We start from the raw sequence: 22,339 nt of genomic DNA, 5'->3' as shown, positions 1-22,339 counted from the left end.
TCTAAAACTAATATGCAGTAGGAGTCACAGTTCCTTAGATTAAAAAAAAAAATCCCCACTTTTTCAGTTATTACAGTGGTGGACTTTATTTGCTACTTTTGAAAAGGAAGGGAGTATTTTCAATAGAACATTTGTATTGATCCCGCGTAAGCATGCAAATTGCTGAGCCATAAAATTGTTATTCTGCGTTGTCTGGAAAAGCTGTAATACAACATCTGTACTTTTATTACCGCTTAACTTAAAGGTTACAGTCATAGAGTGGGAAATTCAGTAACCAGCTAAATTTGAGGGCAGGTAACTGTTTAAAAAAAAGCGTGAGGCGAAGGTATTTGCAAATAATCGGCAGAGATACAAGTTCCTACCGCTTCCTGTTGTCTCTAGGGAGAAGTTAAACCACGGAGGTTTTTAAGACAGAGCTCAGGAAGTAAGCGCACGCCATAGCCTGTGCATCTTGGGGAACAGATCGCTTGAATGCAGCGTCTGCCTTACCACGTACAAATTTCATCGGTCCCCCTTCACCGGCACGAAGCTACAGTGTTTGTGTGCGCGGAGTGCCCGCGGAGCCCTTGCGGCCGGCGGGGCTGCCCGCGGCGGGGCGGGACGCGCCTGTTGCGAGCAGCTCCGGCGGCGCCCACGCGGCTGCTCCCGCCCGCGCTCGGGTCTGTGCCTCCCGCCCCAGGCAACCGGGGCAGAGCTTGGGCCCGACGCTGCGCTTCGGCGCGGCAACCTGCAGCAGAGCTGTGACACGCTGCGCAGGAGGAGATGGGAGGGACGGAGCTCGGCGACGCCGCCGGCCTTCGCCAGGAGGAGACGCAGCCCGCCGGCCTGCCCGCCGCCCCTCCCCGCCCGCGCGGCCCCTCAGCCACGCGGTGGCGGCACGCGGGCCGGGCACGAGCAGGGGCCCTCTCTCGCCCGCCGGCGGGCAGCCCCGCGCCCGGGGGAGGCGGGGCGCGGCACGCGGGCCTCCCCCCCCCCCCGCGCGAGGGCAGCCGGCGGCCGCCCGCAAGGCGCCGTGCGCCGCCGCTCCGCCTCGCCCGGACGGGAAACGGCGGCGGCGCGGAAAGCGCGGCGGGCGGATCGCCGGACGGGAGGCCGGCTCCTCGGAAAGCCCGGCGGGAGGCGGGGTGAGGGAGCTGTTGGGCGCGGACGGGAGGGCGGCTGCCCGCAAAGCCCGGCGGGCGGATCGCGAGCTTGGCCCTAAGATGGCTGTTGTGCGCGGGGCGCCGTTGCTGTAGCGCCGCGAGGAGCCGCCCGCCGCGCCCCGCCGCCGCGCCCGCCATGGAGTGCCCGCACCTCGGCTCCAGCGTCTGCATCGCGCCCGACTCGGCCAAGTTCCCGCAGGGCTCGCCCTCCTCCTGGTGCTGCAGCGGTGAGTGCCCCCGGCGCGGCCTAGGCTGCGCCGGCGCTCCCGGCCTGAGGTGGCCCTGCCGCCCCGCAGCCCTCGCGCGGCGGGAGGGCGCCTCTCGCCGCCGCCGGCCGCTCCTTTGTTCCCCGCGGCCGGCGCGGGCCTCGCGGGGCGTCGCGGCCCCCCGGCGGGAGGGCGCCCCGCGGCCGGGGGAGGGCCTGGGGGCACGGGGGGGAGGGAGGCGGGGAGGCTGCCCCGGCCCCCTACCCGCCGGGGCCGCCCCGCGGGACCCCGCTTCGGGGGGTTGAGGGACGGGGGGGTGCTGCGGCGCTGCGCCTTCCACCCCTTCTGCTCCCCGCGGAGCGGCCGCCACATGTCGGGGGGGGGGGGGGGGAGGCAGCTCCGGCCCCGGCCCCGGCCCTCCCTGCGCAGCTTTGTCCGGCGCGGCAGCGCGGCCGGCCGGCCCGGGGCGGGCAGCAGACTTCGTCTCCGCCGGGGGCCGGCGCCCCCAGCCCCGGCGGGCGCGGAGGAATGCGAGATCGCGGCTCCTCGCTCCTTTTGTCTGCCGGAGGAGCTGCGTGCTTAGCCCTGCCCAGGGGAAGCCTGGCCGCAGGGGCCGGGGCTGAGAGGAGAGGGGCCGGTGCCTGCTGCGGGGTCAGTGTGTTCTTTAAATCACTCTGAGATTACTTTGGGTTTTTCAGTAGACGTTTTTGAAAGGACTTTAGAGAGTGTCGCTGTAATTGGACTGCTGAGGCTGGAGGCGACGCTTGGGCCCCCCTTCAATGCAAGGAGCAGCTGAGTGCAGGGGTCTGGGGGGGTCTGGGAGTCGCGCTCACCTGCTCCGCTCTGCGGGTTGGTAGCAGCGTAGAGGTCATCTTTTTTTAGTACTTTGCTGGCTGATTTAATAACGCAAATTACCGTCTTTGAAATGTATCCTGTCTTCGCTACTGTCCATCGCATGATCCTGTTTGTTCAGGGGCTTTCCCTTTAAAGGTGCCGTCCCCAAGGTGTTTTAAATTTAACTTTCTAATGGATCATCGCACTCTTCTACACAGATAACCTCCGATGATTGCCGTCATTTTTGGTGCATGTTTTTCTTTGCTGTAACCGTAGTGTGTTTAGTTACACTCGGTATGAAAGTAGACGCAACCAAGTACGCTTAAGGTAGGAAGTAGGCCCCACTTAGAGCGGCAGCGTGACCTGTTGTGCCTGTGGGCACCCGAGAGAAAGCCTCATTCGGGAATGACCGATCAGGCAGCACTGAAATGCTAGGTACATTTTAAAGTGTCCCTTTTTTAAAAGGAAGGACGGTTGTCCTTTGTCTCGCAGTATCGGTGCTTTCGTGTGGGAAGGCTGCTGCTTACTTGAGTCCTTCCCTGATTGCAGTTTCCTGGAGCCAAGGTGTGGTAGTACTGCTGCTTCCTTTGGTGAAACCAGTTATTTTACTCTATAAAGCTTTTGATTTTAGAGGGAGTACACTTTACAGTGGAATAATATGGAGAATAATTAGAAGGAAGGGAGGAGTACAGGAAAATCTGTTGTCCCTAATGTTTCTTTACTGAAAAAAAAATTAATGCCAAGAAGTCTAACTCTGTAGGTCTATCTGCTATCTTCAGAGTGTCAAGGGTAAGCAAAGTTGTCAACCAGAAGCATATGGCACTAGGGAACCACCCTTCAGAGAACTTTAAAAAGATAAAATTGCCAAAAATGAAAGTATATGCTCAGGTATTAATATAACTTTCCAACTTAAAAAATCAGCCAGTTTACAGCTACAGGACCCTGTTAGGCATGCTGTTTCTCAACAAAGTCGTTCAGCGATTAGAACAAATTTTTCTTTGTTGTTCAGAGGTGTTTCTCCCAAACTAGCACTTACAGGGAGAGCCAGTTGCTGGGCAATCAACTGATTTATTACAGCTGGGAGGCAGGAAGAAGGTGCCGGACACTTTGGGGAACTGAACAGATTGATGACAATACCATGTCTAGGGGAGTGTCTCTGTTTGCTATGCTTTTCAAGAAAATTAAGATAAGTCTATGCAGTACTTGCAAAGATAACTATTGAATTCTTAGTTAAGTGGCTAGAGAACAAGGTAGGTACGTTGCATTTACAACATTCAGTGAACAAACAGCAGGCTCTTGTTAGTTTAAAGCAAATGAAAATTATTCTTTTTAAAAATGAATTTTGGATTCCTACTAGTATAGTAAAATGTAGTGCCTCCCTTTTCAGTTCCAGCTAGTAATATGTGATTATTGTTACATTGACTCCCTAATGGTATATGGAGTACTGTTTCTTGTTTGTGCTCATTTTTGTGAGATTAATTTTTTTAAAGATACGTGATACTGGTTTCTGTCAATTCAGAATAAATACCATTTCTTATTTGCTGTTTTTGCTGCAACTTGGTAATATAAAATTAAACAGAGAAAATGCCACGTATACATTAATGTCTTGTCAAAATTGAATGCATTTTCTATTGCTCCTGATGCTGTTTTCTAAGGTTCTGTGGGCTTAATTCTTTTTGTTGATTGCCTCAGTTGGAGAAAAATATTTAGAAGGTAATTTTCTGCAGTCTGTAATAATAAGGCATCTCTCATCGAGCACATTGTCTTAAAATGACGCAGAACTCATCGTCGATCCTGTTCCGAGTTGCTGCTGACCTTTCCAGAAAAGGAGAGTAAGTGAAGATACTGATACAGGAAGCTTTCTGGCAGCCACGTGACCTGCCAGCGATAGCAAAACATTGCAGAATAGGTTGGAGAGCGAGTTCCTAGTTCAGACTGCTAGTGGCTATTTTTATCATTATCTTGCATTTCTGCTATTTGAGGAGCTGGAATTGTCATGCTGACCGAGTGATGCATATTGGTTAAGTACCTTTTCCTCGCCTCTCCACAAAAACTCTCCTGATTGCAACAATAACTTCACAAGGTAACAGGGAGGCACTTTCGAACATTGTTATTTGATATTGAATATTGTGTTATTGTATAAGGGAGGGGTGTTGCATTTGATGCAATGGAAGCTAGCTTTACTGAAGTTAGGGGATTGATTAGAGGTGCACGTGCACCAGCCTGAATTGCTCTTTTGGCCTAAATCAGTTCCCCTTGAAGCTACCTGACAGAGTTGTTACGGAGGTCTTGTGGTGAAGGAGAACTCTTAAAAAAGCAATAAGAGGAAGCATTGACAAGTGTGTTGATCCAAGTATGAATGTTTTTGCTCCAAATTAAAGAGTGATGGCGTATGTTCATTTTTAAGTGTCTCTAGAACGTCTGTTATGTTTCTATTGTGTAGTTTGGAAGTCTTGAGAGTTTAAGCACTCCTGTTTAGAAAATGGCATGCTTTTCCCTGAGTCTTTAATCCGGTCAAGCATGCTCTGTATAGTAAACGATGCAGAAAGCAGCACGCATTTGCTTTGAGGAGCTTTAAGACTATCAAAAGAGAGCACAGAATGCTTTTTTTGCAGATCCAGAGGCAGTTTGTTGTTGTAATTGGGCATTTGAGAGGAGATGAATATATAAAGTAGAAATTGTATAGAAACTGAAAATGGCTTTTAATCAGTGCTGTCACATGAAATACTGCATGCAGATGTCTGCTAATTCCAATTAGAGTGCAGTCATTCCATGCACTTTAATTTCTGAAACTTCTGCTGAAGTTGGAAGCAGAGTAGCTGGAGGCGTTGGCAAGACTGCAAAGTGTCAGAGACTGATTCATATGAATTTGTATGATGTGCCACACCTTCAGCACTGTTGTGCAAATCATGTAATTATGAAAAGTACTGTGGAACAGCTCAGATGTGGTATTTCTCAACAACTTTTCATAGACTCATGAAACCACAGGGAGCCATGCCTTGCCTAAGCGAGACTGCAGTCTTCTAAGCACACCTGTGCAAGTCTGAAGAGTTTTTCCAACTTTTTCTTTTGTGTGGTTGAGGATTCATTAGTTCTCACTAGACTCATTAATTGTTCAATATAGAATTTGAAGTTCTTTCTTTAGAAGAACAACTGCAGACAGATAGGATTGTGTCTGCTGAAATGGAGATTTGGTGATTTTTTTTTTTTTTAAAAAGGAGAATTGTACTTCTGAAGTATGCTTAAAACTGTTGCTTTTCAGATCACTGTCAGTTGAATTTGTGTTTTTCTTAAATAACATAGCTTTGTTAGATATTGAAGAGCAATTCTGGCTGTAGAGTGGTATTTCCTGCAAAAGCTAAATATATTTGCCTGACATCTGTTTCTTGCATTCTAACTTCTGTTGAATAAGAGCTGTAATTTCACAGTTGGTCAGAAACATACATTGTGGCATTTGCAAATGATGCTGGGACCATAAGAAGTACAGAGGAGAGCTAGCACAAGGAAGCTGTTTGAGGCCTGGTGAACAATGATTATGGTGGAAATCCACATGCTGAATTAATGGCATTTTTTCTATGTTTGAAGTAATTTGCTTAATTACTTAGTAACTTCAGTTAGTTCAGAATAACCCCAAATATCACTGAATGCTTTATTTATATGTGACAGCAAATGTTTTGGGCTAAGTAGGAGAACTTTCAAGAACATGACTTTACTGGGTCAGGCTGCTTTTGATGTTTTTTTGTTAACACCACCACCCCCAGCCTCCCCCCCCCCCCCCCCATCAGTTTTTGCTTTTGTTTTCTCAGTTAAATCAGTTACACTGTTCTCTTTTCATTGGGGTGGGTAACAGCGTTCTGCCACGCTGTGGTTTTTGGCATTGGACTGTTGCAGTCAGTGCCAAAACAAATGTCCTGTAAAAACTCAGGTACACAGATTTTAACCGTCTTGGCTTTCCTTTTCGTCTCAGCTCCTTGTTAGTGTTTCTTTTCCATCTCCGTGAGTATTTGTCTCTCCTTTTGCTTTTTTGTTTTTATTACTAGAGATCCTCATTTCCTCTTTCCTTCAATTCTTACTAGAATACAGGAGAAAGAGAGACAACTCAGTGAAACTGGAGAGGGGTAGGTAGGACCTTCTTCCTGTGAAAAATTCTGTTCAGTCAGCTGCACCTAGACTCGTAAGCTCATGGACACTGTGTGGACCTAATGGTCTGTATGTGTGAGGATTATTTGTCACCCTACATCTGGAAAATGAATTTGGCCTGGAAATCACCAGATTTATTCTGAAATTTAAACCACAAAATAAGTATGTAAAAAAAAAAAATTACCTTTTTTTTATTCAGTCACTTAATTTCAAAGTTCGGTAGTCTCTCATCTGTTTACCTGGGTCACTGCAGTGCAGGAATGTTTGTTAGTAAGTCTACAGACTTCATAGGTTGTTTTATCTCCTTAAATTCATTCCCTGGCTGTCTTTTTAAGTAAAGCTTGTTAGATTTGGGGTTTTTTAGACTCAGTCTTGTTTTTCTTAAAACTGTTTTGTTTTGTTTTGTTTTCCATTTGAATAGATTACTGATGTATGAGCCAACCATGGGGGCAGTAGTTACCTTTGCCTGTGTGATAAAGCATAGTGCTTTGGAACTGATTCTGTTAGAAGATGCAGGTTTATTGAGGTGGGGTAAGGGTCTCAGTTTCAGTCTGATAAGCTAGACCTAATTTTCCTTTTTATTACAAAAAAGGGGAGTCTTTGTCTTCAAATACATGGTATCTTTTAAAAGTCAATAAACTTAAATTGATGGTGATAAATATTTTCTAGATTTTCTTTTCAAAAATTTGTTTATACTCTCTACTCAACAAAATCACAATCCATCACAAGACTTGAATGTTAGCTGAGGAAAGAGACTGCTTCAGAGGAAAGTAGTAGTCACACATTTAATACATTGCCTTTGTTTAGAAACTAGATGTAATCTTCATGATGATTTTAAAGATAAATTTTGAAGGACAAATTTTACTACTGACTGTTCCAAAGCATTTCATGATCTAACTAAAAATCAACATTTTGAAATGACTCTGAAGGTACCATATAGTAAGGAGACAGGATAGTCTGAGGCATTGTGAAAGTGGGATATATAAGGCACACAAAAGTGTATAGGAGAGAGACTCGTGTGCATGGCAGACTCTTGATTTATCCACAGATAGTGCAAATCTCATTACAGCTGGTTTAAATGTAAGCAGGATAATAATTTTCATCTGCCTTTCCCAAGCCCTTCAAGATGTGCAGGTGTTAAACAAGATCAACGTATTATTCTTACTCTGTTTTTCTGATCGTTGCAAGGTGCTAAGGTTGACAGAGTTAGACTAGTTAATTTTTTTGTCACATCTGTGTCTGAGGTTCATACAGTGAAAGTTTCAGACACAATGTTTGGAACGAAATTAAGCTTTGAGCCATTTCTCATTTGATCAGTGCCACTCACTTCATTTAGTAACCTGTTCATGCTTTGCTTTCTGTTTTAACAAACATTCATTACCTAGGTGAAAAGTGGTTAAAGGTCATTAATAAAAATAATTCATGGAGGTTAGAAAGTGCAACTTAATCAGAAGTTTAGATCTGAAAGCTAGTTAAGGCTTTTCTGATTTTTATTTTGAGATTATTGGAGGAAACAGTTTCTATTTTAGAGTGAATTGGAATAATTGGAATAATACATGATAAAATATTCATTGCTTTATGGTGTCCTTGTTATGGGAGCAGTGTAAGATTTTGTGTCCTTAATGATTCCTTTCCTTGATTATAAGAGGGTGTTGTAAACTCTACATGACACTTATCCTTCAGCAGTCTTAACTGGTACGTCAAAGCAATCCTCTAGTGGTTGGGGTTTCCCCTCCCACCTTTGGAATATCTTGTGTAATTTTGGATCTTGTAAATGTAGTTATGAGATTTCTTTGACAGATTTTATTACCCATTTGAATCTAATCACAATACCCACAGGCAACCTGGCAAAATAAGGTGATTCTTCTGGAGGTGAGCCCCTCCCCCCCCAATATTGCAAGCAGACAGCTTTTGAAGTTTAAAGCGACATGGTACTATCAGACTTGGGAGTGGGGGTTGGAGGTCCTTACCAATACCAAACAGGCAGATACTGATTTTTCAAGGTAATTCATAGGTACGTCATTTAGGATTCTGTGTAAATGTGAGCATCTGCTTGTCCATGTCGAAATACAGATACATTTTCTCAAGATAGCCATGACCCTTTCTAAAACTTTTTTTTTAACCTTCAGTTCATAAGTTTTTCATTTGGTAATGCTTTTGTCCACAGAGCATTTGATTTCTTTCTTTTTTGTTCACAGGGATGGTTAGTAATGTGTCTTTTGCTAGTATTGGGAAAGTAGGAATGAAATAGTGGGGACTACAAATAAGTAAGTTAATTACTAGGTTATATAAAGAAAGCAAGAAGCCTTCTTGCTGTCTTTCCTCTCTTTTCCCTCCTATTTCCAGCTTGAATGTTTTGACCTGAGAGTGATTGCTAACTGACTCAAGAAGATTCCTTTCCTTAAGGGTTTAAAAATTACATTGCACTTTTGGCTTTGATGTGCTTTTTCTGGCTGCTGTCTGAAAATGAATATTTGTGTGCCTCGCTGTAACATAAAGATTGAATAACCTTTTTTTCCCCCCCCCCCCTTGGCATGCTACTACTATAATGAGGAACAATATCGGTGAGGGCTAGAAAGCATTTAATTTTGAAATATAAAAGTATATTTGTGTGTGTATGTATGTATTTAAATTTGGATACTAATTAGTTATCAAAGTAGCCAAACCACTAGAAATTGTCATTAGAATATAAAGGAGAAATAGAGGCATTAATTTTTAAAAAAAGCTTTTGGCCATGATTGTTCAGTAAAATAAGCCTGCTACTGATGTGTTACTACTTTTTTTTTTCTTTTGTCTTTTCTTTCTTTTTCTTTTTTTTTTTTTTCTTTAAATAATGCATGTTTTCTCACTGTTGCTTTCAGGTAGGATGTGATTTGGGTGGTATATGCAGGAAAATCAACCGCTGACATTTCTTGACCTAAAGTTTGACTCGACATGTAGAAAGACTAAATTACCAAAAAATATTGGCCCTGCTGTAGCCTGAGAGCTAAGCATCTGTGTGTGTGATTCGTAGTGCTAAGTGACCCTATTTTTTTACCATAACAAAAGAAGCAGCACAGCATGCTCTATGTGTCTTTGTATATTGCTGCTATAGGTGATCTGACTTTGGTTTTGCACCGCCCCCCCCCCCCCCCCCCCACTCGTTTAACCACTTCCTCAGGAACTTATGCTGTTACACTGGTTGAAAGAAGTTTTCCTTACCTATCTGTCTCCTTTTCCACTACTGGATTAAGAATATAGGCAGATAAAAAAGCATGCATTTTTAACTTCCAAGTTTTTCAGTGTGGAATTCTGATTGCGTAATCAAAATACCGAACTGTAAGCCAATGTGGTTGAGCCTAACCGGGGAGGTGAATTACATGCAGATGAAGCTAATCACATTGTTCTCTGACAAACATTCTTCAGAGTTAGGAATGTGTTGGAGACTTCAGTGACCTATTCTATGAAAAATTGTTCACCTACCCATGTTTTATATTCTTACTCAGTAGTTGTTGTCTGAATTATATATGGTTTTCCATTGTAATAGAGTGGTTCACTGTAACCATCTGTGTAATTTTTTTATATGAGACTGAGCAATGCTTCTATTTAGTGACAAAGAGGAGGAAACCATATGTACCGTTATGCATGAGCACAAATATTAGTCAGTTTCATAAGTTCACTCACTATCACAAGATGACTTATTATTTGTTTTCTCACTGAAAACTTAATCTTTCTGGTTTTGGCTGAAAGATAATAGCAGAAGAAATAACTAGGGTTTTTTTCCATAGCTGTAAGGTGAGGGTAGTTTGTTTGTTTGTTTCTTTCTTTCTTTCTTTCTTTAAATGTTCTTCAGAGTCTATTTGAATTCTCTTATATTTGAATGTGATTTGAGTCAGGCTAAGACTTGATACTGTTGAGACTTCTATTCATTGTGCATCTCTTTGTTATGAGGGTATGAAACACTGAAGGAATGGTTAACATTTTTTGGATTGTTAGTAATGCTTACCAGGAAACTTGCTTCCTTGTAAATTCTCTTGCTTTGATTTAAATGTAATTTAAATTTCATCTTTTCTTATCTTTTCCTCTAGTATGTGGGTGTTAGCTGATTTTAAAACAAAACATTTAAAATAGTATAATTAAAAACGATTTCTTTTTCTGTCTGGTTTCATTTTGACTAGAATGCAGTTTTTCCAAAATAGGCAATAAAGATGTCTAACAAATGAAACTTATGTAAAATATTGTTAAATAGAATATTTATCTTTCTAATATCAAACAGTTTAGAACAAGTTCAGTCCATTTATGAACTTCTTGTAATGGGGCTGAGGGTAGGATGGAAAGAGCAGCTTTATGTGAAATGAAGTTTGAAAACAAATGGGAATACTCTCTTAAAACCTAAACAGTGAAACAGCTGGCTTGTAAGTAAGGTGTAGAACATGTCTCTAGTTTTCAAAGCCTATAACGTTCCTTTTTCCTGCATTCTCTGTCTAGAACAGGGCCTTAGCCTACTCAAAGGTTTGAAAAATACTCTTGTAACATTTACTTCCTTTTTCAGTCACCTGGTTTTCATTACAGTTACTCATCTGGAATTGACTAGCCTTAAGTTCCTAAAATGTAGAGCAGATACTTTTACCAGATGTGTATACAGTTTAAACACACCACTCCCCGCCCCCTCCCCCTGCCCCAACCCAACCCCAAACAAAAAAACCCACAATCAACAACCATAGATATTTAACTCAGTATTTAAGTTGTGGAACCTACTCCTAGATTATAAAATAATGTTAGCATTCTCCTTGGACTTAGTGCGCTTCTGTGTTTGTTAATGCCTGCCCTGTCTTATGATTTTACCAACATGTTTAATTGAGATACTAATTTCAGTATTTTTGATTCCTCCTGAATGTAAACAGACAATAGGGTCAGAGAATACAGTTTGCATGTATGCCTGTAGCAACTGCCTTTTTAAATACACAAAAGAATGCAAAGTCAAAAACTGGGAACATGATCAGTTGTGTTAATACATGTGTACTTAGTACTTAGTAACTTCTGTTGCCTGTTATGAATTTTTACATGCTGCCTGTAAAAATGCTGACTTACCTTGGAGGACACCTATATTTTTTTAGGCTTCTTTGATTCTGCTAATAAAGTGTTTTTTCAGTGCCAGAGTGTCCAATTCTGCACATACCCAGATGTCCTGCAGTCTTGACTGATGTTCTGTGATGAGTAAGACTTCTAATTTTTGCCCTGAGACGCTGTTTTATTGTGTATGCTGGTTTATAACCAAGTTTATGGGCCAGAAGGAAAGAGCGCACATGGTTCTGTAATGTTGTGATTTGGACAGTTCATTGTAAGTGAAAAATCCTTGGTTCCAGTCTCAATTCTAATGACAGAATGTTTCATCTGGTGGATTTTGAATATAGAATGCATGGATATTCACTGCTGCGGAGACTGCGGCCTAGGTAGAAGCTGTAAATGCTAGGCTTAGTGTAAGTGACACACTCTCTCTTGCTTTGTCTCACTGTTCTTCTGAATAACTGCTTATTCATGGGAAGTGCCATCTTTAACAGAAGGAATTGTCAGTCCTTCCTCAGCACTTAGGAGTAGTGTGGAAGGAAGGTCTTGCAAGGGTAGGAGGTGTGTACGTTAAACCTGAGGCATTCACATCTTGAATAAATGGGTAATGTGTGGAGAAAACTCCTCAGCTGATTTTATTCACTGTTTGAAAAGACTTGTGCCTGCATCCAGAGAGAGTTCCAGAGCTGTAAATTCGAGTGGTGGACAGAGATTTTTTGCAACCCCAGCATGTAAGCCCAGAGGAGGGACAACATCCAACACGTTTGTCTCCTTGATATTTCTCATAGGCTAATAACTTGAGCAGTTCCCTACTTAGAATACTGACTTTCATAGATGACTCTCAGATGCCTGATACTTCTTGTGTATTGCATATGGGACATTTTAGGTGCTTAATTCAGAACTGCTTTGGCAAGTCACCTTAAAAGTTTTGTGTAGAGTGCTGAGCTTTGGGGTGTCTTACCCTTGCCTGCAAGTAGAATGACATACAGGACTAAGGCGTTAGGGCTAGTAGGCTCAGTTCTTATCTATGCTGATGAACTTAAAATTCTTTTGGTAAATTATTCACTCTCTCATTCTCCATTTTTCAGTCTGTAAAATGGAAGTGGGCTCTCTGAGAAATGCTCTGAATCCTGTGACTGGAAAACTGTACATTTGAGATGTTATTACTAAAGGGGTTTGCGTAATTTTGGTTAAATGTTTGTGCAAAGTTTTGTATTCCCACCACTTGTGATTGTTTGCCAGAATTTTTTGCTTGCAAATTTCTCTCACCTTTACTTCCAGATCTTTGGAGGAGGCAGCTTTTAGTCTGATTCCTTAGGCCTGATGTGTCACAGACAGAAGGATCATGTTTCACAAAGCAGCGGTTTTGCATTTTGGTAGGCAGATTGTTGCTGCTTTTTTATTCACATGTTGTTAATGGAGACTGCCCAGCTCTCTTTTTGCTGCGTTTGTCAGGTTCTCCTAGGAGCAAAATGTAGAGTAACATTGTCCTGCTACGAAATCTTAATTAAACAGGGCACTGAGGGATTGTTAGGCAAAATGAGTTTAAAGGTATGGGAAAGGAAAAGTAAGTCTTTCTCTAGAATACTTTAACACTATTCTTGGGGTTTTTTTGTGGTTTTTTTGGTTTTTTTTGTTTTTTTTGGGACGCACGTGTGTGTGTATACACACATGCATACATATAGCATATGTATACGTGCTACACATACAGCATGCTATACATACGTAGCATATATATGTCTGTCACCATAGCGCTTATGTTTGTGGGACAACTTGCTCAGCACAGTATCAGTATACCAGTGCAGCCACAACTATGTAAATATTGTTCCTTGCGCAGATGCTGAGTGGAGTAACAGTGGCCTTTTTCAGTTTAGCTTATATCGATACAGCTGACCTACTATGTCAACATAAACTGAACTGAAAAAAGGTCACTTAGTCCAAAGATGTTTCTGTGCAGGTCATTATGTTATTGTAGCTTAACCATATCGTTATACGTGTAAGATAGTAATGTTGATACAGCTCCTTTGGAGAACAAAGTTCAGGCCGTTTTTTAAAGGCTGTGGAGACTATTGGAAATAGTTTAATGACCCTAATCTTGTTTCCATTAAATGTGCTCTTAACAGAAGGACCAAAGTATTGCTCTTATTGTGCTGCTATTTTGTGGCCTTTTCTTTAGTGATGTAATAAAGGACTATTTTAAAACTTGGATGTAAGCACAATTCTGTAGTAGCTATGGCCTCAGGTCATTTGTGCTCCTGTGACTGGTGAAGACGCAGGTTTGCAGTGATCACAACATGGCTGTGCTACTGCCAGATCTCTGGTGGACACTGTATCTTGCAGGTTTCTTAACTTGGCTGCCTTACAGAGACTGCTTCCTGTTTGTCTCCTCCTCTTCCTGCTGCTTTTTTCTTTTGCCAGTTTCTAAATTATGCAGTGTGCTATTTAAACAAAACTATTCATTTCAGGGGTTGTTTGTATACTTTTACATAGTTGTAACTTTCCTACAGTGGAAATCTGCAGTTTTGTTCTGTAAGGAATACAGCGTTTGCCAGGAGTGTTCATGTTTCACAAGACTGCACTTGAAGTTGGTTTTCAATAAGAAGAAAAAAGTCAAGATTCAGAAGTACACATTTGAGTGATCATGAGGGTAAGATGGGGCGGGGGCCCTGTGATGAAAGTGCCAAACTGATTAGCCATATCTTAGTCATTCTACTTGGCATAACTCGATGAACATTATTTATCAGGATGATTTACAGAAGGTAGAAGCTGGAGGGGGAGGGATGTCTCTGAATGTTGCCATAGTTATGTATGAGTCTGTATGTAGGGATGTTTGATTGTTTGCTCTCTTGGGGATGGATTGATACTCCACTTACAGAGGGCTTTGTAGGCTGTAAAACAAATGAGTATTCAGATTTCACTTAGAGAAATCGTTCTGTAAAAGATTGTATTTCCCCTTCCTATTACATGATGAAAAATTACGTTTCTAAGCTTCTGAATAAGCTGATATTGATGTAAAATGGCAAATGACATACTGCTTCAGACAACATTGTGGCACTGCAGATTTGCTTTCCCTCTTCTTTTCACATCATCGTATTATCTTTGCCTAGCCACTTGAAGCTATTCTAAAAATATAGCAAAATGAGGCAGTTGGTAACCATTGCAGTAGCCACTTCAAGCTGAGAAAGCAGCCAGTGTTCCTTAGCCTGTATACCACTAAACAAGGTGTAACAAACATAGGTAATAAAGGTTTTTTAAATGTGGTTAAGATGTTTGTTGAATGTAACTTTATTCCAAGGTAGGGGTGCTATGTAGTGCACCCCTCCTCCTCTTCTTTTAAAAAGCACTAAAGAACACCAAAACCCCAAATCCCAATTGGAATACTGATTATTGAGGGAAGACATTTGTACCTGTACAAATGGGTTTGAGAGTCTTTCCTCATGATTCTGTGTAACTGTCTGACCTGGAAGTCCTGAACGCTCACGTCTGTGTTAAGGGCCTAGTTCCAGGGCTGTGTAATGTGCTTTGAATTGAGAAAGGATTTGCTATGTATTTGTGTCTCTTGTTTCTGGTCTACTTTTAAGCCTAGTGCCTTCATGTCAGTACTACATCTGAAAAGAATAACATGCGCTTTCTTTACAGATGAAGCCAAACCGTCTACTTTTAATTTAGATTATAAGCAGGTCAGGGCAGTGACTGGGCTTTTGCTGTGCATTCCATGGTGCCTGTCGTGTTAGAGTCCTGACTAATGCGTGAAGCTTCCAGCCTAATCTTATTATTAATAGTAAGTAACAGACGGTAACTGCTTCAAGATCTGAATTGAGGAATACCTAGATAGCTGAGCTTTAATGCAGGTATCTACTGAGCCAACCTCAGAGAAATACAGAATGCAATCTTCAGCAACCTTTAAAAAAAACCAATTGTGTAATCTTCTCAGAATAGAGCAATTGTAGGTCACATTTAATACTGGTTTCTGTGTTTAATCTTAGTGGGAGTCACTTCCATGTTATTTGAGTTCTTTGTGGGAGGAGATGTTTGTGCAGAAGATAAACTACCCATTTCTAATGTGATGCAATTGGAACAAAGTTCTTCCTAAAAGTTAAAGCAAACAAATGAGCCGTCTTTTCCTATTCCCCAATATGAAAGATGGAACATTTTAGTGGACGCTGTTTTTTTGGCATTGTGCAGAGTTGGTGGACTCGTTTGCTGGCTTTGTGCAGAACATTTAAACCTGATGTGAACTCTGCAGAGGGAGCACTACTTCAGTATAGTTTAACACTCGACAAGCAAGCAGTGCTGGTATTTAAAATAACTGAATGTGACATTGTAATTGTCTGGTATGTGGTGGAAAGTAAGAATAATAGTTTGCATTGTAATATTTGACCTACTGGTTGAGAACCAGTTCTGTCCACAGATAATAACATAGCGAAAGCAAAAATGTTACTTCAAAGTGGGAGATTTCTGCTAGAATTTTAATGCTAGGAAGACCATTTCATGTTCCTGGCAAGGAAAGTGTAGGGTAGTGGTTTGTTCATGCAGCACTTAATCTGTTTTTAAGTGCATGAATGGTTCTGGCTTCTGTTTCCTTCTGGTTAATTTTTTACCTTTCAGTTTGTGTAATTCAGGAAAATAAAATTGTATCAGATTAGACCAGTGGTCCATTTAGCCCATTTTTAACTGATGATGGCTATTTAAGGTCTTCCCTTTCTCTTCTGTTTGCCAGTGCCAAATGTTGGTTTTCTCGATAACATTTTGGTCAAATTAGACAAACTTCTTCCACTTTTCTAACTTGAAATGTAAGCCAAAACAGCTCTACCTGACTGTCCTCTATCTATTGCAAGATTACCATCACAGTTGTGGGAACCCATCAAGTTTAGAAATAGGAAAATTTGGTTTTGGAAAACCAAAACCAGAAAACTGAGACATGTGAGAAAATGTGTTTCTCAAGTAAAGTAATAATTGCAGCAGTTGAAGAAAACAATTCTGGAGTCTTTACTAAGTAGTTACTTCAAATAATATTTCTGTGGAATGTGCTTTTTTTCCAGTGAACATAGTAAAATTCTTAGTTCTAAACATTCCTTGGGTTGGGCCTGTGAATTGAAATACAACAACTATTTGTAATAATGAATTCAAATCCAGAAAACAATTCTTTAAGAAGCAATGTTAGCTAGTTTATTTTTCCATCTGATTTAAATAAAAGAGGCGAAATCTAATGGTGGAAAAGTATATCAGCTCTTCTAAACAGCTAAGCTACTCACTTTTCTCCTGATTAAAAATTGACCCCCTCCTTGCTTTTTCTTTTTAATTAAGATTTAATTCGATAAAGAAACTTCTTTCACTTTTGTTAGCTTAGTTTTCTCTGATGGTCTTTGATCTTAACAGTTTGATATGTACCATGGTTTGTAGCTTGGTGAATGTATTTCTGAGTTTTGCTAGACATCCTGAGTTAGCCTGCTGAGGTGATCCTGCCCTGGAGCAGCTTCTGTGCATGCTTCAGTTTCTCCAGTTCCTTTCTCTAAGGTGTAACTCCAGACAGGGGATTTCTTAATACCCGATCTAAACCTCCCCTCATCCCCCTTGAGGCCATTTCATCTTGTCCCATCGCTTGTTACTAGGGAGAAGAGACGGACTCCCACCTCGCTACAGCCTCCTTTCAGGTAGTTGTAGAGAGTGACAAGGTCTCCCCTCAGCCTCCTCTTCTCCAGGCTAAACAACCCCAACTCCTCGTAAGGCTTGTGCTCTAGACCCCTGCGCCAGCTTCGTTGCCCTTCTTTAGACAGGCAATTGAAGGGATAATTGAAGTCGTCTTTTTATTGTTGTTTTCTGCCCTTGCAGAAGTGCACTTAGCATTTCATTTTTCTTTTCTCATCATATTAGTTGGGTATTTGAAAGTGTAATGCTATTTCTGTAAATTCTGTGGTAATGGATAGTTGTTAACAGCTTTACTTCATTCAGATCTAAGTGTTGTATATCGTAGCATCCCTCCTTCAATGACATGATCCAAATTAGAATTCCTCTCAAAATTTGAGGGTTTAGTATTGATTTAGTTGTAGTTCCAAAATTGCTATTGTTTATTATAAAGATGCATATACTTTTTCTTGACTTGACTAATGGAAATTTAGCTCTGCTTGCCTGCTTTACTGTGTTCTGCCTACACGGGTTATTTATTGAGATTTTGTTTCTAATCTGAATTTGCAGACTTTGCTACTGGGTTGGGATAGGAGTTGGAATATCCCGTTTCTATGACTGTACCCTGGGATGGTGTTTCATCATTTTCTAGTATTTGCTGTTTTTTCCCTTTAAGCCCTTTAGCTTAAAAACATCCACATTTATTTAATTTAAGTTTTCTAGACTTAGAAGACAGCTAAAAAATTAGATAACATCATCTGGTGTCTTGAATGGATTATGAAGCACAGCAGTGTGTTACGTTTTAACCTTTCAGCTTCTTGTGCGTGACTGAAAGGGTAAAATCTTTATGGCTAAAGCCTTGACCAGCACTGCAGCATAGGAATACATATTGTAGAAATGGTGCATACTATCATGCATTGCACAGTAATTTATTCTGTATACTTCTTACCAGATTGCCAGGCTTTCTTGCAATAGCTTCTTTAAAATGGCTTCTTGTATAACTAGTTTTATGAAACAGAAGTGAAGTGCTGTGGCTTTTTTCCCCGTGTTTGGTGGACTGCCTTATTAAAAGCCAAAAGAAAAGTTTTTAAATTTTACCAGTGTTTTTGTTACTTGTGCTTTTGTTGTTTCTGTATTGTATTTCAAAATCAAGTAAACCTCATGTAGATGCAATGCAAACAAAAAAAATTAAATTTTTCATGGAAAGTAACAGGTGAATGTGTAGCCTGCAACTAAAACCCAAGCTAGAAGGTGGCTAACGTGCTTTAGTGTCAATAGCTCTTCAGTCTGTTAGTTTAGTCCCAATACAGGTTAATGAAGATGACTGGCTATTTTATGTAACTATGCTGCTAAGGTGGAGTCAGCAGAGCTGACTCAGGATGTGTTACAGGCTCAGGATGTGTTACACAACTGTAATATCAGAGCCAATTCATTTGACGCTTCTTTTTTTTTTTTCTTTTTCTTTTTTTTTAAATCTTTTATAGTGTGCCGGTCAAATAAAAGTCCGTGGGTCTGTCTGACGTGCTCAAGTGTCCATTGTGGAAGGTGGGTACAAAGTTTTAGTGTGCAAATTGTTTAATCAGACCTTTATCTTTTTCTTTTGTTGCTAGACTCTGAGGCAGTTAATTCAAAATTTTCCTGAATGCCTTATAATTTCCTGAAACAAACCTTTCATGATCTCATCTAACATTGTATGTTTATACTGAACATGCTACTTTGCTACCTTATAAGAGTCCTGAGATTATACTCAACATCATTTTTCTTCCAAAAGAAAACTGTACGGTGAATGTGATTGCTCAGCTCAAAAAGTGCCTGGAGGACTGCTAATTCAGTGGATTACTGTAAAGTCCCATTCTGTAAAAGATGTTTCTATTGTAATAAGATTAAGCCAATAAGAATTCTTGGAAACCCACAAATCCAAAGTTGGCACACCTTATTTTGAGAAAAACAGCAACTGTCCAGCTTAGACAGAAAATACATTAAATGTACTGTAGTGTAGTTTTGAACAAAGTTATTGCCATAACACAGAAGGACTAGCTACCATCAGAATTCCTTCAGAGTACACCTGGTTTTTGTCTGTATTAGTTGAAGTATACCAAAAGAATTTGTAGAGGAGTGGTACAATCAATGCTGTTATTTATATGTCAGGATAATTGTAGAAAATTTGCTGCTACATAAATGTTTGAGATGCACATATTAATGAGAATGCAGTTAGTGTTGACATTTAGACAATATCTGAGATGTGAACATGTTTTCATCTCTAGGGTAGCATCTGTGCTGGTGTGCTTTTATTCTGGAAAAGCATCATTAAACTTAGTGACTTTGTCTTTTAAAGTGGATTCAATAAACTCCAGGTTTTGTTTCTTTGATCTGGGTAGCAGTAAGTGACATAATTTAATAATGTCTCTTTATCAGAGTTTTCAGCACAACCCCCCTTTTGTTCTCTATTTATTCATTTATTTTATAAATTTATACTTGGTGAGAGCTAAGAGAGGGCGAGCTACTTCATGTTATGTGATGGTGTGAAATAAATAGTTTGGAATATTTTACTTGTTACCAATTTTTAAAAAATATTATTACTGTCCACATAGGACCTTTCTTGTATGCAGTTAATAGACATCAAGTCCATTATTTATGCAGTTTGTTTTGACTTTTCAAACTGCTCCCATCCTTAGAATGGAAAAGAATTGAATGAGAAGAATGTAATATACCTTGTAATGGGAGCACTTTTGATCATGAAAGCACACAGCATATTCTTCTGTTCAGATAATGTTTGAAATTAAAGGAAGAGAAATAGAGCTTTTCAGATTTTCACTTGAAGTACATCCTCCAGGTTAGAGGCATTGGGAACATTACTGACCATGTTATAGCAGCAGAGTATTTCTGCTTTATAAACCTGTCATCTGCACTGTTAGGCAGAAAACCAACTCCTGCAAGCACAACTATCTCGTTCATGTTATGACATAATTGCTGTAGGATTCTGCCAGCACAATAATGTCAGTAACCCTGTGGCTTCATTGCCTTGACTAGCACAGCTGCATTAGCAGAATTGTTTACACCTGCATGTGAGAACAAGTGTAGGATAGAAGGACCTTCATGTGGAGCATGTGCAGAGTTCCTCTTGGTTAGCGTTACTGAGTTCAACAAGCACGGAATGGGGGAGGAGAGAATTCACCTGAGGTCTGGCCATGTGTTAATTATTTTCAGCTGATACTTAGGGTGCTTGCATTTGTAATGACACTTTTTTTTTTTTAATTAAAGATGCTTGATTTTCTGGATCTCAAATTTTGAGTGTGAAAAATGCTCATTGTGTCAGCAAAAGAGCTGTAGGATTTTAGATTTCTTCTTCAGTTACGTGTCCCCTAGCCCTAGAGCCTTTCAAATTCATGAAATTTATAAAACATAGAATGGTCTAATATTAAATCACGCTGCAGAATGGGAAAGCTTAAAATGGATGTGCCTTCATATGGGGGTCAGCACACTGTTAAAGTAATCGCAAACATGATGAGTGCTGCATGGAGAAAAAAGTACAGCTGTAAAAAAAGTATATGGGAAAGCAGTATGGAGAACTGCCCACATTACAGGTATGGAAAAAGGGAGCTAATGATTTTCTCAGTTGTGAAGATGGATCAGTCTGTTCAGGGCCCAGATCCTGGGGTTTGGTACAAGGATGCCAGTTTACGGTTGCTATGAAGGAGATGGAGAGATTAATTTGGACAACATGGGAGAGTAAAGAGGTAAAAAGTTAGAAAATTTAACCAATGTTTTCACACAGGGGAATTGCCTATTTTAATGCCTGTATAAATACTGGATGCTTATTAGGCTGCCTTTTTTCTTCTTATTTTCAATGAATGTTGGTTAAGTAACTGTTTAAAAGTATAAGACTTTTTGTTTTTAATTTATTTTAGATATGTGAATGGCCATGCAAAAAAGCATTACGAAGATGCACAGATTCCTATGACCAATCATAAGAAAACAGAAAAACAAGAGAAAGTTCAGCATACTGTGTGTATGGATTGCAGTAGTTACAGCACATACTGGTAAGGGTTTAAATGCTGTAATTTGATAACTTTTTACATACCAGAAGGTGAAAACTTTAGACTTGTGTGAAGCATTATATTACATACATTTCTGAGCACTTCACCTCTTGATTTCCAGACCTCGCTGTTTAAAAACAGTTATGAAATAACCCTCTGCTTTTGCCTGTGTATTGTAGCACTGGTTGCAGCTAAACTCCCGCATTTCAAATGACTTAACAGAAACTTTTTGAAATAAATGCTATTTATGTGGTTTGGAGTTGCTTCTGTTTGCTTTGGGGTATGTTGAGAACTTAACCTTTTAATTGCAAAAGCTGCTGTTTGGTTGTAGTTAACTCCTTCCTTCAAATTGGTGAGCCTTTCACATCTCCTTCATTTGTCAGAATATCAGAAAGTAAAGTAATACACTATAGTTCCTGCCCAAGAGATGTAAACTTGAGGTATATATGTGTGTGTTTTGTTTGGGTTTTTTTACAGTATTAATTTTTTTTCTTCACACTGAAAGAAAGGCTTCTTTCTTTTGGAGATTTGGTGCAACCTGTATGAGTTTGGGAAAGTGATAGATCCTGTTTGGAAGCAGCATTAACTCTCTGGCAAGATTAAGTGGCAGAATCACAAAAGTGATTCTTTTAACAGACGAATGGCCTGGGCTGATTTGTTCTATCAGTTTCTTAGAGTGAGATATAAGCACTGTTTAGGGAGATTTAATAGTTATGCTGGTTGTGTCGGGTTCCTGTTCTTCCTTGTTCCGCACAGAGCAAAGACTGGAAGTCTATTGAAAGCAATGCTTTTGTGCGTTCAGCATCTTCCATCCTCTTCACCCCTAAGCAAAACTGTTGACAGCTGCTTCTCCATTTCCTGTTAGCTTCATGGTTTCCCATGTATGCCATTACCTGTGCAGCGTGGCAGTGATTTGAACAGTGCAAATCTCAGGGAAGTCCGTGTTAGTCTTGTAAAATTACTGAGTATATAGCTCCACTGATGCGTATTTTGTTCAAATAATTGGATATCTTTTGTGTACCTCATCAGGGAAAAATCTGTTTGCTAAAGTTTGGGTATCCAGTTTTATGAGGAATACTTCTGTAAGAAATATTTTTATTCCCTGCATCGAAAATCACAGTTAAGTGGTGTCACCTGAAGAAATCTCGTTTGGGACAACTCAAAAATTATTCAGATCGTGTGTGCAGCAATGACAAAAGCTGTACAGATGTTAAGCGTAGAAGAAAGGTTTGAGTAGCTTTGTGATGTATGGGGATTTTGCTTCTATTTACATTTTATTTAAATGACCAGCATTTTTATCTGCTCCTAT

At 40.6% G+C, this 22,339-nt stretch overlaps 1 protein-coding gene across 4 annotated transcripts in view; it reads left to right on the top strand.

The window, feature by feature from the left end:
- The first annotated feature begins 1,079 nt into the window (after positions 1-1,079).
- USP3 (ubiquitin specific peptidase 3) overlaps positions 1,080-22,339 on the top strand; it is a 45,792-nt gene continuing 24,532 nt past the window's right edge. For 2 of the 4 annotated variants that reach the window (XM_082321754.1, XM_082321755.1), the window contains exons 1-3: positions 1,080-1,369; positions 18,478-18,538; positions 20,902-21,033. In XM_082321754.1, coding sequence (XP_082177880.1) covers positions 1,279-1,369; positions 18,478-18,538; positions 20,902-21,033 — 284 coding nt within the window. In that variant the 5' untranslated portion in view covers positions 1,080-1,278. Of the gene's footprint in view, positions 1,370-1,965; positions 2,000-18,477; positions 18,539-20,901; positions 21,034-22,339 lie in introns of those variants that run through there. The other 2 variants (XM_082321756.1, XM_082321757.1) reach the window with 2 other exon arrangements.

The sequence above is a fragment of the Platalea leucorodia genome (assembly GCF_965183815.1).
Source record: "Platalea leucorodia genome assembly, chromosome: 9".
NCBI lineage: Eukaryota > Metazoa > Chordata > Aves > Pelecaniformes > Threskiornithidae > Platalea > Platalea leucorodia.
Note: the sequence above shows the minus strand (reverse complement) of the source record. Positions and strands in the feature narration are given on the sequence as shown.